At 42.2% G+C, this 16,788-nt stretch overlaps 7 protein-coding genes across 7 annotated transcripts; 4 read left to right on the forward strand and 3 right to left on the reverse strand.

The window, feature by feature from the left end:
* Positions 1-872: 872 nt before the first annotated feature.
* On the forward strand, positions 873-3,329 carry FAP1 (Fap1p; the record flags this gene model as incomplete). Its single annotated transcript, XM_018882236.1, has 1 exon — positions 873-3,329. One exon carries the CDS (start codon positions 873-875, stop codon positions 3,327-3,329), a length of 2,457 nt encoding a protein of 818 aa, XP_018736633.1.
* A 754-nt stretch (positions 3,330-4,083) lies between these two features.
* On the forward strand, positions 4,084-5,034 carry AWJ20_5116 (Uncharacterized protein R707; the record flags this gene model as incomplete). Its single annotated transcript, XM_018882237.1, has 1 exon — positions 4,084-5,034. The coding sequence occupies one exon, from the start codon at positions 4,084-4,086 to the stop codon at positions 5,032-5,034; it is 951 nt and encodes a 316-aa protein (XP_018736634.1).
* A 53-nt stretch (positions 5,035-5,087) lies between these two features.
* MCM10 (Mcm10p) lies at positions 5,088-6,731 on the reverse strand (the record flags this gene model as incomplete). Its single annotated transcript, XM_018882238.1, has 1 exon — positions 5,088-6,731. The coding sequence occupies one exon, from the start codon at positions 6,729-6,731 to the stop codon at positions 5,088-5,090; it is 1,644 nt and encodes a 547-aa protein (XP_018736635.1).
* A 533-nt stretch (positions 6,732-7,264) lies between these two features.
* Positions 7,265-8,260, reverse strand: SFH5 (Sfh5p; the record flags this gene model as incomplete). Its single annotated transcript, XM_018882239.1, has 1 exon — positions 7,265-8,260. One exon carries the CDS (start codon positions 8,258-8,260, stop codon positions 7,265-7,267), a length of 996 nt encoding a protein of 331 aa, XP_018736636.1.
* Positions 8,261-8,943: 683 nt separating this feature from the next.
* AWJ20_5119 (uncharacterized protein) lies at positions 8,944-9,846 on the forward strand (the record flags this gene model as incomplete). Its single annotated transcript, XM_018882240.1, has 1 exon — positions 8,944-9,846. The coding sequence occupies one exon, from the start codon at positions 8,944-8,946 to the stop codon at positions 9,844-9,846; it is 903 nt and encodes a 300-aa protein (XP_018736637.1).
* Positions 9,847-11,300: 1,454 nt separating this feature from the next.
* On the forward strand, positions 11,301-11,858 carry HAP2 (Hap2p; the record flags this gene model as incomplete). The annotated part of the gene is made up of 1 exon (XM_018882242.1): positions 11,301-11,858. One exon carries the CDS (start codon positions 11,301-11,303, stop codon positions 11,856-11,858), a length of 558 nt encoding a protein of 185 aa, XP_018736638.1.
* A 306-nt stretch (positions 11,859-12,164) lies between these two features.
* AWJ20_5121 (uncharacterized protein) lies at positions 12,165-14,795 on the reverse strand (the record flags this gene model as incomplete). Its single annotated transcript, XM_018882243.1, has 1 exon — positions 12,165-14,795. The coding sequence occupies one exon, from the start codon at positions 14,793-14,795 to the stop codon at positions 12,165-12,167; it is 2,631 nt and encodes an 876-aa protein (XP_018736639.1).
* Positions 14,796-16,788: the final 1,993 nt, after the last annotated feature.

The raw sequence follows: 16,788 nt of genomic DNA on the forward strand, positions 1-16,788 counted from the left end.
CGTTCCATAGTTTTTGAATCCTTCTGAAGCCAGCCTTGGGCTCGGTTTCGAGAAATTGGGAACCATAATTTAGAATACATTTTCTCTTTCGTCTTAATGAAAGCGCAATGTTGTGGCATAGCTTTTGACTATTGGTGCGATAGCTTAGCCCTTGACTGGGACTTCTGCTTATGTACCCATGGGCATGGTCCCCCGAAACATGCTTTCGGATTAAGCGGTAGTCATGAGTTTCAGAATTAAACGAACAATCCTTCCAGGGACATAGACGTTGAGAAGTCGGTATATATAGAAAATGTTGGTCAGCCAGAATTCCTTCGCCTTCAACGGGGAGTAGGTTTTTATCATCAATCAATAGCAAGTCTGCATCCGAGACGAGAGAGGACAAATTGCTCTCATAGTATTCTTTGGTTATGACCACTTTTTCTAATTCTGTCTGAGAACCAGGTGCCTGAGGGTGAGACATACTTCTGTTTATTTCTAGAGCATACGACCAAATCTTGGGATCACTCTATCAACTGTGAAGTAATCTGGCTGGAAGAAAATAAAAAAAAATAAAAACAAATGTATAGATATACAAGTGAACACACGACACGCAGAATGCAATAGAAATTAAATTCTAAACAAACAACACACAGAATGTAATAGGGACATTTAAATGTAAACAAACGGACAGATACGGCAATTAACAAATGGGGTACATTACTACATGCAGGTTGCCCAGCAGCCAAGGCTCGCTGTCGCCGATAGTGGCAAAATCAGGGGGAGCTGCAGATATGAGTGATGATGAGTGAGGAACGGCTGAATCATAGGTGCAAATATATAAATTAAATCTGAACCTCTGATCAGCTCCCACCAGCACTTCAAAATACCGCATGGCCCAAGAAAGTAATACAAATCTGCCAGTGGCAGATGTTCTACTTAACAAGGGAGTTGAGTCGTTATCACTAGATGGCCAAGAAATAGTTTCTGCAAATCAGCAATTAGTTGGTGATGAGTCGGATGAGTTGGAATACTTTTCTAGCTCGGACTCGGAGTTTGAATCTCAGGAGGAGGACTCTTCGCCATATTATATGGATCTAAGCGATATTTTAAGGACAGAAATTGAGAATGGTGAATATACTTGTCTTATTTGTACGGGTGAGATTGATTCCAGCTCTCATATCTGGAGTTGTGAAGTTTGCTACAGAGTCTATGATCTAGAATGTATTAAAAGTTGGTGTCAACGAGGAATCAAAGAGACAGCTGGCAAAGGACAAGCTGGCAGCTGGAAATGTCCTTCCTGCAATTCCGTCAAAACTGAAGTTATTAAAGAATATAGATGCTGGTGCTCTAAGCTGGTTAATCCACCTCAAGATGGACTCTCTCCACATAGTTGTGGTCAGACATGTAATGCTCCACTGACAGGGTGTGTTCATGGTTGCGGCTCTATTTGTCATCCCGGCCCTCATTCAGAATGCATGGCTATAGGACCAAGTATAAACTGCTTCTGTGCCAAGTATTCAAAACAATGGCCCTGCATTATTACACCTTACCAGGGCTGGCAGTGTGAGGATATTTGTAATGAAATGCTCCCATGTGGAGAGCATCGTTGCAGACAGGTCTGTCATAATGGATTATGCGGTAAATGTCCTGAGCTGGTTAATGCCAAATGTTATTGTGGTAATACAGACGAGTCAATCCCATGCTCTGATAAGAGAGCTAGTTGGAGCGAAGTCAAACTTGTGGACGGTGAGATCAAGAGATGGATGGGTTATTTCTCTTGCAGTAAAATATGCGATGAAGTTTATGATTGTGGAGTTCATAGATGTTCCAAAAAATGCCACACACGAGATAAAGACGATCACTTGTGTCCCATGTCTCCTCGAACGGACGAGATGTGTCCCTGTGGGAAAACATTGGTTGTAGATTTGCTGAATGGTAGACCACGATCCTCATGTGAGGAGCCCAAACCTAAGTGTAGCAAAATTTGCCAGAAGTCACTCTCGTGCGGACATCAATGTTCAGCAGAGTGTCATGATGGCGAATGCCCTCCTTGTAGAAAGTTTCAATCTGTCAAGTGTGCTTGTACTTCACAGGCATTCGATGTCCCTTGCTCTTTTGTCACAGCTGGGAATGTTGCCCGATGCAGAAAGAAGTGTACCGCTCTCAAAGATTGTCGTAGACATCGATGTAACGTCATTTGTTGCGAACATGAGAAGGCAGCACTGGAAAGAGAGAGGCAACGGAAACGGCAATTCAGATCAAGGCCTGGAGCTGGCAGTACAGACAACTCACCAATAGAACAAGTGCATAGATGCGATGAGGTTTGTAACCTTTTGCTAAACTGTGCCAAGCACCGCTGCGTAATGACCTGTCACAATGGACCGTGTCATCCATGTCTTGAATCGTCGTTAGATGATTACGTATGTCCTTGTGGCCGTACTCTAGTTAGAGCACCGATAAGATGTGGTTCAATGATACCCAAATGCAAATATCAGTGCACTCGCGATCCCGAGTGCGGACACCCTCGAGTAGAGCATGAATGTCACAGCAGCGAGCAACAATGCCCTAAATGTCCTTATCTCGTTGAAAGGCTGTGTGTTTGTGAAAAGTCAGTTATTAAAGGTGTCCAGTGTCATCGTCAAACAGCTTCGTGTGGCAAGGCTTGTGGTAATCCATTACCAGGGTGTGGGCACCCATGCACCAAAGTTTGTCATAGCCAAGGTCAGTGTTTGACCAAGTGTACTAGTGCTTGTGGCAAGCTTCTACCTTGTGGTCATATTCATAAAGCCAGTTGCCATTTTCAAAGAGAATCGGCATGTAACAAATCTGATTGTATGGAAGTCGTCATCGACAAATGTACGTGTGGCAACCTCACTCGCCAGCGGAAATGTACCGGTCAATCCCTTGAAGAAATCACTGCTAATCCTTCACCATCTATTGGTCCCATTAAATGTGACGAGTCGTGTGCAATTGTGGAACGAAACAAAAAAATGGCCGAGGCCCTTGGTTTGGACTACCAAGCAAAGCTGGCATCCTCGGCTCAGCATAAATACAATGATGACCTTCTTGACTTATACTACGTGGACCCGGATTGGAGTGATACAATTGAAGCAAATCTTACTGAGTTTCTAGCCATGCAACCACCAACTAAAGAACTGCGTCTGCCTCCTATGAATCCTCAACGACGCATGTTTGTTCATTTGTTATGTGAAGAGTTCCAACTCCAAAGCCATTCTATTGATTCGGGTCAAAACCGTAGCGTTGTTGTTCTTCGAACTCACAACGCCATTACTCCAGCCGCCCCCCTGAGGAAATATTACCATCCTAACTCCATTAGATGGGATTAGATGGCTCCCGAGTTAAAATCATTTATTGAAACTGTATCATTGTAGCTATAATATAAATATCACTATTTTTATCTAATCGTGGTTTAATTTCTCTACTAGTTGCCGTCTCAGAGAAAATAATATGTTCATATTTGCATGCCAATTTGGTTCCTGTCGGGTCTGCTCACTTTGGACAGCTTGAGAGCTCGTCTACATTGACCCTATACTGACCAGTTTTAGCCGTCACCTACTGCAGTGTGGATCTGTATCAGATAATCAGATCTGCATACAATGGCCCATTGGCACGTGAAGTGGCGTTGAATCTTGATCTCGCCACATGTGAAATCAATGCCGGATAAGTTAAAATCGTAAATAGAAATGATCTTTTTCAGTTGTGGCTACAATAGCTAGTCATGTATGGCTGAATTAAACCCCCATTTGCCATTCTTCTCCAGTTTATAAACTGTCAATATACGTTTAAAAAGTACTGAAGAGGAAAGTCAAGCGAGGCTTATCTTGTTGAGTGAGATACACGTTTTCCGAGAAAGGTGTGGTGCGTTAATTCTGCAGATCATTTACATACATCTATAATACATCTATGTTATACATAGATAGGCGTTGTTGAATCAAATTGTTTATTTTAGTCAAAGGATAATAGCGAGGAGTTAAAAACTTGCCAGATTTTGAATCCGCCATTTAAAAAGCTCTCGAAAAAATAGACGAAGGGTAAAACCAAAGAAGATTCAACTGAAAAAGGAAGGAGCAAAGTTAAGATATGACTCAGGGCAAACCAGACTCAATTCCCAACTCGAGGAAAGTATGGACGACACTTATTACCAATACTAAGTATCTTTCAGGACTTCTAACTTTAGAATACGCTTTACGAAAGGTTGGAAGCAAGTATCCATTATTGGTGTTATACACAGAAACTTTTGAACAAGAGGGCCACGAAGCTCTAGATAACCGAGGCATTCACAAAAAACGGATCGAATACTTACTTCCAAAAGCTCATAAAGATTATCAAAATGATGTGAGGTTCTACGACTGCTGGAGTAAACTCCAACCTTTCTCTCTTTTTGAGTTTGACAGGGTCGTTCAACTTGACAGTGATATGGTAGTTGTTCAGAATATGGACGAACTCATGGATCTACAGCTTAATGATGAGACGGCAGTATTTGCCGCTTCTCATGCCTGTGTGTGTAATCCTTATAACAAGGCCCACTACCCATCCAACTGGCACAAGGAAAATTGTGCTTATACGAGTTATAAGCCAATTGCCCTTGAAGATAAAACTCAGGCTCATCATAATCATGTTGTTGGTCCATCTTCAAAAACTGGCTTGGGTATCTGCAATGGCGGTCTACAAGTGGTTAATCCGTCTCCTAAAAACTATAACAAGATTGTCAATGCACTTGAAAACCCAAGTCTGACTTCAAGTTATGATTTTGCAGACCAGTCACTATTGTCTGATGTATTTGAAGGCAGATGGCTACCGCTGTCGTACAAGTATAACGCTCTGAAAACGCTTCGTACCATTCACAGAGACATTTGGTCTGATGATGAGGTTAAAAATGTACATTATATTATTACACCCAAGCCATGGGATGTGAGATCTCTCCCTGACCGTGATTCACATGATGATACTGGTACTTTTCATTTTTGGTTCAAACTCGACGATGCCCGATTAGCAGATGAAAAGTCTGCTGGTATTTACGATGGCTTTTAGATTAGCTAAAATCTAAATGATGTATGTTAATTATGTTTAATAACTGTAGAATGCTATATAATTTCCAAATCATCGCTATCATCGTCGGATTCATGTCGGGATCGTTTTTTGGGTCTTGAAAGGTCAACATCTGCGGCATTCATTAGAGATATTTCAGAAACTTTGGAACTTTCAGCCACATTAATTCTCTTAGTTGGATCAAATCCAAGTCTACGAATTTGCTGTGCCGAAAATATCGTATCTCCTTTCGAAGAGCTCGACTTCGATACGGTAGAGTCATCTTCGATCAAGCGCCCCTTGACATCATATTCACGAAGTAAATGGCCATCCGGCCGGTCTGCTAGATATTTTCTTATCTTGCTTTCCATCTCTTTATCTTTAAGTTTTTTTTGCAGCCGTTTGGCTGCTTCTTCAGAAGTCCCAGTAGGGGCTAGATCGTATTCATCTTGAAAAAATGTTGCTGCGCTGCTCTTCGCACCTGTCATAAATATCCTACCCTCGTTTCCAAACAAAGGATCTCTACGGGGCGCTAATGGGTCTTCTTGGAGACCCGTTTTGGATGCCACCCCCCCTTTCATAAATTGTAACCTGCGCCCATTCTTTTTTGGCGAAAACATTCGACCCTGAACAGAATTGAACTCCATTCGTGAACTTGCTGCTCGACGAACACCTAATTCCAAATGAAATTCACAGTATTTGGATTTTGACAAATTAATCCATTGGGTACATTTCTTACCATTCTGTGTTATGGAAGGGCACTGACCCAGGTCGCTCGATCTTCCTAGTTCCAAGATAACGTCGAGAGATGATGTCACACTTAAACCGATAGATTTCTCTGATACACCTCTTGATATAATATAGTGTTCGGGATTTAGCACAGCAATGACAGTACCTTCCCTGATTTTCCAAAACATGTCAAACGCTTCGCTATGCAACGCTAGTGGTATGTCATAATTTAGATCTGTAAGAGTCATCATCATATATTTTTTACCGAGTTTATTGACCTTGACTTCGCTTCTCTTGGCCACAATACCAATAACAACAAAATTAGGTACAGCTGGAGGTTCGAAGTGGGGTGGATGAATTATTGCATATACATCACCAACACTCATAATTTTTTTATCTTCAAACTGGCTATCCAGCTCCTCTTTTGCTATGAATTGGTGAGACAATCTTAATTTCGAGTATGTTTCTGTCACAGAATTGCCGCCTGCCTTGCCATCATTTTGGCCAATATTGGATTTCAACGAGAATTTCGTAACCCGTTTTCTTTCAAGGTCAAGTTTAATAGCTTCTTTTTCCCTCAAAGCTGCCGAGGAATTGAGCAATTGGTCTGCAAAGCTTGATCGTTCCGCCCTATCGGTCCCCGTAATATTGTAATTGGTTCTCTTAGGACTTCTTCGTAAAGACACATCTTTTGCTTGGAGACCCTTATCAATTTTTAGGCGAATCCTAGCTGGAGATACAGGAACACGCTGCCGATTCTTAGGCGGAGTTGTTGGTATCTCGATATTTTGCTGCGATGTTGATGGTACGCTTTTCTTCTGCTTAAGTCGGTCTTTCAATTCTCTTTCTTTGGCCTTCAGTTGGGCCAACTGCCTCTCAATATCTCCTACAATAGTTAGTGAACTTGTTCTAATCAGTTGTCGTAACTCGTTGACAGGGAGATCATTATATTTACCTTCATCATCGCTCATGGTTTTCTAATCGTATAAGTTGATCAGCTTCATTAGATCCCATTAAATAAACTTGTGGAATTGTTTAAATGTAAACATTGATCTAAGATCTGATGTCGCGATTGACGCGCGTCTATTCAATTTACCTCAAATAGGAGGATATGCGGCTGGGACTCTCGCTTTCAAGTGCAATGAAACAAATGATAATATTTAGTAAATTATAATAGGATGGGAATCTGGTAACATTTCTTGGAAAACTCTGTAAATAGGTGCTTTTCTAGAGAGAGTCCAGTGAAAATGTGGGACCCTGATCGGCATATTTCCGACACGGTTACAGGGAAATGTCCATATTAGGAAAATCTGATAACTGGATCAGATTAATCTGATAAGATTAGAGATATTTACGCCATTAAAGCAGGCCGTATTCTAGAAACAATAAATTGATTAAAATTAGATAGGACTGAACATAAAAGATAAAATAGAAATAAAAGATAAATTGGCTGAATTAGACGTGTTAAGCACCAGAAGTGGCAACAGAGTGGTTCGCGGTTTGTTCAGGGGGCAGCTGTGCTGGCGCTGGGGCCATCAGATGGTACAGCGGACACCCCAGTAGGTGCTTTAGAGTTATCAGCTACTGCAGTTCCAGCATCAGGAGCAGGGTTAGCAGAAGTGGTGGTAGTAGGCTCAGTGGACTCAGTAGTAGAAGCAGTAAGGGATTTGACTAGACTCTGGTCTCTTGGTTTGAATTGTTTGACCCTGATAGTATTCAACGAATCACCACCAACTCCACCGTATGTTTTGGGAACCCAGTCACCAAGGTCTTCAGCAAGATCCTTGCCAGATGCCAGGACATGAAACTTGGAAGTCGTTTCTTTTGATAAAAATGGCTTCACAAATGCAAACACCCACGACATGATAGTCGGAACATTGACAAAATACTTAGCTTGTAGTGACTCAGGATAATGATCCTGCAGCAATTCGATAGTAGCTTTAGTAGCAGCTTTAGTACTACTATCTAGTCTGAAAAAGCTGACATCGAAGTAATCATGAACTTGAGTCATTGAGCTTTCACCAGCTTTACTGAAATTTAGGAGCGACACACCTTGTTCCATAAGACCAACTCTCCATCTTAAAAACGCATCTAAATTTCTAAATACAGCTTCTCTATTCTCCACAGCACCGTATAAGTTCCAGGTTGTAACTAAATTATCAGTTGAATTCTTCGGAACAGCCGATGTAACAATGCCCAGTTTTTCCAACTCAGGGCTGTGTTTTTCTAAAAACGCAGCAGATAACGGATTAAATTTCTTACGCCATTTTAACGATTTGACAAGTTGATTTGTAGACTCGGTAATTTCATAATTGTTGGCCTGCAAAAACTTTCGCAGCAACGTCTCGAGAATGATGACATTGTCGCCATCCGTAGCTTGATTTAGTTGTGCCAGGTCATATCCATAGAGCTCAGAATAGCCAGCACTGCTGAGAATTTCTGGCAGCGCGCTACGAAACTTTTCATAAGCCAATTGCTTCTCGACCTCGTTTTTTGACATACTTTTATACCGTGGATCTTGTATTACCAGGATTGTAACCAGGTGTATCGTCAACTTATATACGTGATATATACGTGATAGACTGCCTAACCCTGACCCTGCATCTTTATGGCTCCTGAATCACCCGACCTGAAGGAAGGACCCCAAGAGAAACTAATGCGTTTAAGAGGTGATGAAGACCATAAACTATACTTTCGCCTAAGCAATGTGGTCATGAAAGCAAAACCACCCTTGTCAGTGATTCATTCGGAAAAAACAGCTCATAATTAGTCTTACAACCTTTAAGTACCTATAGACATAATCATTCAACCTTTAAGATTTATAAAATCTTCGAATAATGGGCTAATGGATCACCCTCTAAAAGGCATTTCGTGGCTCAGACCCTGTCGATCTTGAGTGAGTAGTTGTTTACCAGACCCTGCGTTGAGGATTCAAATCGTCGAATGAGACGCAAAATCAGGAAATCAAAGTCCCACTTTTTGGAAACCTCAAGGGCGCAGATGTGATTGCATTAACTCCGCTCTACCCCGAATATGCATGCAAGACCAGAACATATCCGTGTGGGGGTTCAGACCTCCACGTCAGGCAGGCCCTTCAATTCGTATTATAATCGAATATAAATATTTCACCCTCGGCACATGGTGCTTCTACTTATTGATTAACATTAATATTCTCAGTGTACAATGGTTCGTATCGTTTTTACTGGTGGTTCAGGAAAGGCTGGCAGACACGTTGTCCCCTATTTGTTGGCTCAGGGTCACAAGGTTTTGAACCTCGACTTAGTTCCTTTTCCCGATCCTTCTGCCAAGGTCTTTACTTTGCGAACCGATCTGACAAAGTCAGGCGAGGTTTTCAACGCTCTCACCAATCATTTTAACTACGAGGGATTCTCAATTGAGGGACCTCCTCCTGGTCCTCCTGATGTTGTCATTCACTTTGCAGCCATTCCTGCTGATAATGTCGTTCCCGACAACAGATGTTACGAAATCAACACTATCTCTACTTACAATGTTATTGAGGCAGCTTGTAAACTAGGCGTCAAGAAGATTATTATCGCCTCGTCCGAGACTACTTACGGTGTTTGTTTCTCCCAAGGAGACACTGATTACCATAGCTTCCCACTTGAGGAAGACTATGACACTGATCCTATGGACTCTTATGCTCTTTCCAAGGTTTGCAACGAAAAGACTGCTCGTGGTTTTGCTCGCAGATTTGGTAATGACATTTATGCTCTAAGAATCGGCAATGTTCAAGAGCCCCATGATTATGTCAATTTCAAGAGGCATGTTGAGCACCCTGAAACTAGGAAGCGTAATGCATGGTCGTATATCGACGCCAGAGACCTTGGGCAAATCTGTCACCTGGCAATTCAAAAGAGCGGTCTTGGATTCCAAGTTTTCAACGCTACTAATGATACTATTACAACCAATATCCCTACAGCTCAATTCCTGAAGCAGGCTTGTCCCAATGTCCCAATCACTCGCGAGTTAGGCGAGTGGGAAGCCCCTCTCAGCAACAGAAAGATCAGAGAGGTTCTTGGTTTTAAGGAGGAGCACAACTGGAGAAAATATGCTAACTTAGACTGAAGGAATCTATATATATATATGAATGATACAATGATCTAGTTTTTATTTGTACCGTCAACTTTATATTGCAGGGCACTCAGAGTGCTTCTGTGTTGCTGCAGCAACCAGATTTTGAAAGGCATCATGCACGAAAGATGCATGTAAACAAGATGTGTAGAGAACAATCAAATAGCTTTAGTCTTGACTTTGCCTTTTCTTCACATATCGAAAATGGCTCCTTTTAATAATACAGCCTATCCTCGATTCCAACCAAATGATCCCTCCTCACCGTCCAGACGACGGTCTCCAATCAGAGAGACTATAGAGCGTGGTTTGCCAACAACTTTCACTCCCGCATTCTCAATCGGTACATCTCAAAGGAAAGAGCGACCACTCTTCAACCAGGGTTCTCCTATTCGAAATAGACGCGATATTCAAGTACTCGGCGAAGATTTTACACCATCTGGCTCTAAATCTGGCTTATTCTCAGCTAATGCAGATAAACAAGGTGCCGTTGATATTACAGATCAGTTGGGTCAGAATACACCTAGTTCCAGGCGTACCGCTGCGCGTCCTCCAGGCTCCGCTCGTGTGAGTCGTATTACCAATAATAATGCTACGGCAAGCAGTCTTGGATTGCAATCTTCCATAACCCGAAGAAGAATCCCCCAGTCTTACAGCAACAATAATAGCTATACCGCTAAATCTGGCTTGTCCGAGCAGTCCCCATCGAGAATTAACAGTCATGATCTTACCACGTCCTTGACATCGTCAGCTACAAAGAAAAGGAAAGCAGTAACATTTGCCGACAGCCCTATTGGTCTTTCAACGGATATCACAGACTTGGCTAACGTCGTTTCTGACTTGCAGCAATTAGTGAAGGAGCTGCAGAATGAACATGCGCTTAAAATCCGTCAACTCCAAGCAGATAACCACCAATTACGAGTTAGAATCGAAGCTCTTGAAGGACAAAATGTCAGTTTCAAACACAAGAACTAAATGACCAATGCCAAGTATTCTCTTCATTACTGCTTTATTTATCATTCCTATTTATTTATTTGTAACTTTGGCCCTTACCCATATTTCAGTATTCGTCTGCGTATTAAGTAATAAATCTCTGTCCAACTCTTTGTAGATATTCTTCTATCGAATTAATACTTGAAATCCCGTCCGTGATCGTCATATTTGCCCAGACTGGGACTCACAATATATCTCCTCAGTTAGTTTCAATTAATCAATCTCCACAAGGGACTGAACCGGTTTGACTATCGGTTTGACTATTGGAAATAACCCCGCGGTACCTATATCTCGCATATAAGGGTCTAAGATAAACCAAAGAAGTTTTAAAATTATCTAAATTACCGATAGTTGGCAGCTTGTGACACTGAGTGGAAAAAAGGAGCTTCTGCACCAGGATTGATTCAGAGATCTAAAAATATAGTGGTCAGTCAGTCTATTATCATCTAGTGCGAAATATGGACGCTGAACCTGCTGAACAACCATTCTATGTGAATGCCAAACAGTACCACCGCATTCTTAAGCGGAGAATTGCTAGGGCAAAATTAGATGAGAGTCTGAAAGTCGCTCGAGGAAGACGCCCGTATCTTCATGAAAGCCGTCATAAACATGCCATGAGACGCCCGAGAGGTCAGGGTGGCAGATTTTTAACCGCAGCTGAGATTGCTGAACGAGAACGCAAGGAAAGAGAAGAAGCTGAGAACGGCGGGTCTGGTGGTGATCCAAGTAGTGCCAGCAATAGCAGTGACAGTGTTAATGAGCCAGAAGCAGTATCTGTTAATGGCTCTGAGGCCACTGCTGCTACCAGTGAAGCTGATAATGTTACAACCGACGCCGCTAGTAATGGAACTTACCAAAATAATGAGACCGTTGTTGACGAGACCAGTAACGTTGATGGTTCTCAAGCTAATGACAATAATGACAAATTAAATAAAGGCGAATATCAGGAAAATGGAGACTCAGCTGAACCCGACAGGTCTGGGGAACCAGCAGAACCGCTAGAGTTCCTGGCTTAAATATTTCATGTTAGAATATGTGGGGAGCCTAAGCCTAATCTTGTGGTACAACTTGTTGTTTTTATTTATAGATACGACGGAGGTGACCCAGCCGTTGATATCTCTGTAGAATTAGTTATGTGTAATGAATGGAAATCTAGTATAAGGGATTGCCTCCGGCGGCTGGGCTTCGCCCAGACCCGTAGTGCTCACCGCGCAAGCAACAGAAAATGTCAACATTGCTAATAACATAGGCGTGTGTCTCGAAGAACGCGAGAATTAGATGATGAAGCTTTTGTGCAGTGCTAAACATTAAAAATCGTTAACCTATATCAAGGGACTAAACATTAGCGCTGTTCGGCTAACCATATCTTTCATTGCAGAGTCAATATCTGCTGCGGATACACCTGACAACGGTAACTCTGGTGATTGTATGGAGCTCCTGTGACTGGTTCCGAAAAGAAGCTCGATAAACGTATGATCCGCGTACAACTGGACCAGGGCTTGAGCTGAAGTAATCGTCGCAGATGATGATGAACCACTACCGTTTATAGTTTCTTTGAGTTCATCACTACTTTTAACCACACTGTCCTGACTGTGACTCTCTACCTCATGCTTTTCGTCTGTATTTTCTTTATGGACACCCACGTCCTCGCGGTCTTTCCTATTGTTGTCATCTATGGATTCACTTTCGGCTTTTTCCTCTACGCCCCCGCTCCCGCTCCCGCTCCCGGATGGTTCAATCTTTAAAGCATCTTTATACGTGAGCTCAATTCTCTCTACCTCATTTGCAAGAGCTTCATAGACAGCTTTCCGGATTAATCCTGAGCCGATCTCATGTTTCCACACAATACCATCATTACCGACCGTCTCTCCAACAGATATAGCTATTCTCGATAGAGAAGAAAGCAACATCGTTGACGGAGATTTCGGAATCAACACACCATCAGCATCCTCCCAAACGTCGAAAGCTTCATCCAGCCTTCCATAGCCGAGGTTGTCTCTTATTAGCAGCATGTCAACAAGCTCCTTTGAAAGACGTTCATAAGTCTTAATAAGGATTGGTTCCACGTCGTGTTGAGTCTGTTGACCTTCCCCCTTGGTTTCACAGGCCTTGACACCTATCGTTTCATACAAAACAGAAATGCATTTGATGACAAAACTCAAGCTTCTACAGTTGGTTTTCTCAGAACTAGATAACTGCTCAAGGTAGTCCACAATTGAATTATATGCTTTCACTGTATCGCTCAAAATAATGCTCTTAAATTTACTCACACACTGGATGATGTTATCTTCTCCTTGGCTTCTCCAAGCGCTGCTGATTTCGTCGTGGTCGTATATAGCTAAAGATGAAGACGAAAAGTGAACTTTTAATCTTGAGAACTCGTCCACTTGGACTCCAAGTTTATCGAAAGTTTCACTCCACTCAACGCAATCTCGAGAAAATAGCCCAATATCGCCATAATATCCTTTGCTAAAATCATTCAAGTGTTTGAATATATCGTTTAGCAACCGTTCTTCAAGTGGAAGTCCAGTAATTGAGCTGATCAAAAGGTCGTCTTTTGAATTGTCACTACTGAATTCTGATTGTAATTGGTTACCCAATATGCTGTTATATGTGTTGTGAGCAGTTTGTTTGACGGACTTTCCTGACCCCACGACCTGCTCGCTCAGGATGGCTACAAATCTGCTCGCCCATTCCTTTTGAAACTTGCCATTAAACCAATCCACAATCGATTCCCCTTTCCCCCCGGTGCAATCAATCCACTCGCTAAGAAAAATGCTACTGTCACGAAGAAGCAACTCAAGTATTTCGCTGTATATTTTTACCAGGACTCCGAGATCAGTGATTCGCGCCATTATATCGCCCAGCTTCGTGGAAAGGATATCAACAACGTCAAATATAAATTTGGTCTGAATCTTTTTGAATGCTTGGCGGGATTCATCGTTGGCTCTACCATTGCCTTGAATTCCAGCAATGCACTTCTTGGGCAAACAAGGAGACTCCCTAATAGACTTTGGTAGCCAACTCCTGACCTTTTCAAATCCAAGCTCTTCACTAATTCTCGTCGCTTCATCTTCAAACTCAGGAGAATCCAAAATAGTATAAACGCTTGCTTGCTGCGCAGCTAGCCTATGAAGCTGATTCTGCGCAAAAATGTGATTACTGACTGACAGGGTCGAGCTAATGAGAAACAACGACTTGAAAAGGCAACTACTGTCGTTTTCATCCAGTAATTGTGAGACAAGCTCTTCACGGGACTCCAAGAAACCTTTTAAAAGCTCATCAGGAGGTAATTCTGATGCTATCATGAATGCCACAAATAAGTCTGGAGAAACTGTTCCCGATCTTGGTTCTATATTAGCAGGAAATGAAACGCCACCAGCAGTGCCCAATAGCTCATTTTCAATCATTTCTAGACACTTTGTGCTCAAAATTTTCAACTCCTGACTATTAACATTATCCGTAGAGCATTCTTCGCCAAGGCCGCATAACTCTTGACTCACTAAACGAGCGAGAAATATGCTCCTGGATATTAGAAGAATATTTCTTGTGGAGTCTCCTCGAAAACCACGTAATTGGCGTTTTATTAATTGAATCAGCCCATTATATAGTCTTCTACTGGAGGTCTTGACTAGCCTATCACGTCGGTCTGAAGCATCCAGAGGTCCCAAAAACCGGACTACATTAACATCATCTTTGTTCCATCTTGAATAATGATTAATATCATACAATTGACTCAAGGTAGTATTTTCAACGCTCACAAGCTCATTCATTGCCATAATGGTATCGGCGGTTTGAAGCAAATCACGATATCTCCCTCCGACCAGGTCACGCAGACTCTGCTTCTTAGCTTCGGCATCAGCTCTCAGTTGCCGACTCAAATGTTGAATTTCCGACACTCGTTGAGTGGAAAATATATTCTCCCATGTCTGGGAAGTGTCAATGGCTGACATTCTATTAGCTTGTCAGACTCTTCAGTGAAACTGAACATTGGCTTCGTGGCTCTGTTGATACTTGCCTATATCCAATCACGTGCCGCCGTCGCGCTTGTAACAGTTTAGGCAGGGTCTTAGAGCCGAAGCAGGGTTCTATCAGGATTAAAAACAGGTAAATTCTAGGATTATTACATCTGGCAAATTCAAGGCACGGACGAAACTCTCACTGTTTCTCATGTTAGTAGAGCAAAAAAATTTTGAATAGAGATTATATTATAATCTCCGGTAAATAACTACATTAAAAATTTATTATAATCGATCAATTGTTGGAAATGCGATGTAACTAGTTGTCTGACAGAAGTCTTAATACATTCTTGCGGTCACATATGCCATAAACTGATGAGATATGGAGTTGAGATATAATAAAACGGTAACGATTTCTTTATTGAAAGATTGACATTTCAGACCTTTGGTACCGGGATATTCCGTTACATCAGCTGCCGGTAAGATGACCCTGCATATCCGCCAGATTCAGCAACGATAACCGTGACCAGCCTTGTGTGACATTGTCTAACATTATATAGGTGCGCCAGATCCATCTTTTGAAATTTCACACAGACACTTGGTATCATTATTATAGGGCAATAAGCATGGAACCAAAGAAAGAAGAAACAATTATTTGTAAGTTACTGATAGAATTGAATATGAGGGCTTATCGATTGGAGCTCGGGCTCGACCATACCGAGAAAGCACGGAACTATAGTAGACCCAATATTTTTACTAACAAGAACAGTCGCTCCTGATACCGAACAATACGGCATCCTGTCTCTTGACAGAGAAGAATTGCACCCGAATCCTGCAGAGCAGTTTCATCTGTGGTTTTCGGACGCTAAAAATGCACACATCCAGCTGCCTGAGGCGGTTAACTTCTCCACTGCTAGTCTACCATCAGGTCGTGTATCGTCAAGAATTGTACTTTTAAAAGAGCTGGATAAGAATGGAAACTTTGTTATCTACTCGAATTGGAAGAGCTCGAAGAAGGCTGCTGACATCGAAACTAATCCACATGCGTCTTTGACTTTTTTCTGGAAAGAGCTCGAACGCCAGGTCAGGGTTGAAGGCACCACCGAGCTTCTCTCGACAGAAGAATCGCAAATATATTTTGATACTCGACCTCGTAAGTCCCGTATTGGAGCTTGGGCAAGCCCTCAATCCAGGCCAATCCACCGTCATGAGCTAGATACCTTGGTGGCCGAACAGGAGAAGCGATTTGAGGGGGTAGACCAGATTCCATGCCCACCATTCTGGGGTGGATTAAGGATCAAGCCTGTCGAGTTCGAGTTCTTTCAGGGCAGGCCAAATCGAATTCATGACCGGTTTGTATACAAAAAGGATGATCAGGGACAGTGGTTTATAGAACGCATTGCATCTTAGATTCTAGCCGCAATATGATTGCTTATCTTTGTTTTTTCTTTGCCTCTGGTAACTTGGGGGGTTTTATCTAGCGTGGTTGCTCCTGCTTCACACGAGATGGCAGTGATGTTTGGCGTGATAAGCAAGGTGAAATCTGTGACACAGGGGGAGTACTGGGTCTCAAGGCTGAGTCCTCAGTCGCCAGATAAAAAGGGCATTTTTCTAAGTAATAAATAAATAATGTATAATTACAGGTCGGATAGTTAGCATGTACTAAGGCCATTAAAGTTGGCTCAACACATTGGATATTTGGTTCTTCAGCTCTCGTCCTACAGTGTCACTCAGGTCGCGCTCGAACTCAACGAGTCCTTCTCTGATCACAGTTATATCATGGCGAGAAAAGTATTGTGACTGTTGGTTCACAGTTGATTTATTTGTGGCCAACAGCCCCAGTGTAAGGTACTCAAATCCCTGTATATGGGTTTTTGTCTTGTTCGCCGAGCTCCAATCTGTATCAGTGAGAATGCCTGATATTAGTTGGGACAAAGAGGGCTTGTCCTTTAATAATACTCGACATATATCCTGACTGGACTCACTA

The sequence above is a fragment of the Sugiyamaella lignohabitans genome, chromosome D (assembly GCF_001640025.1).
Source record: "Sugiyamaella lignohabitans strain CBS 10342 chromosome D, complete sequence".
Taxonomy (NCBI): domain Eukaryota; kingdom Fungi; phylum Ascomycota; class Dipodascomycetes; order Dipodascales; family Trichomonascaceae; genus Sugiyamaella; species Sugiyamaella lignohabitans.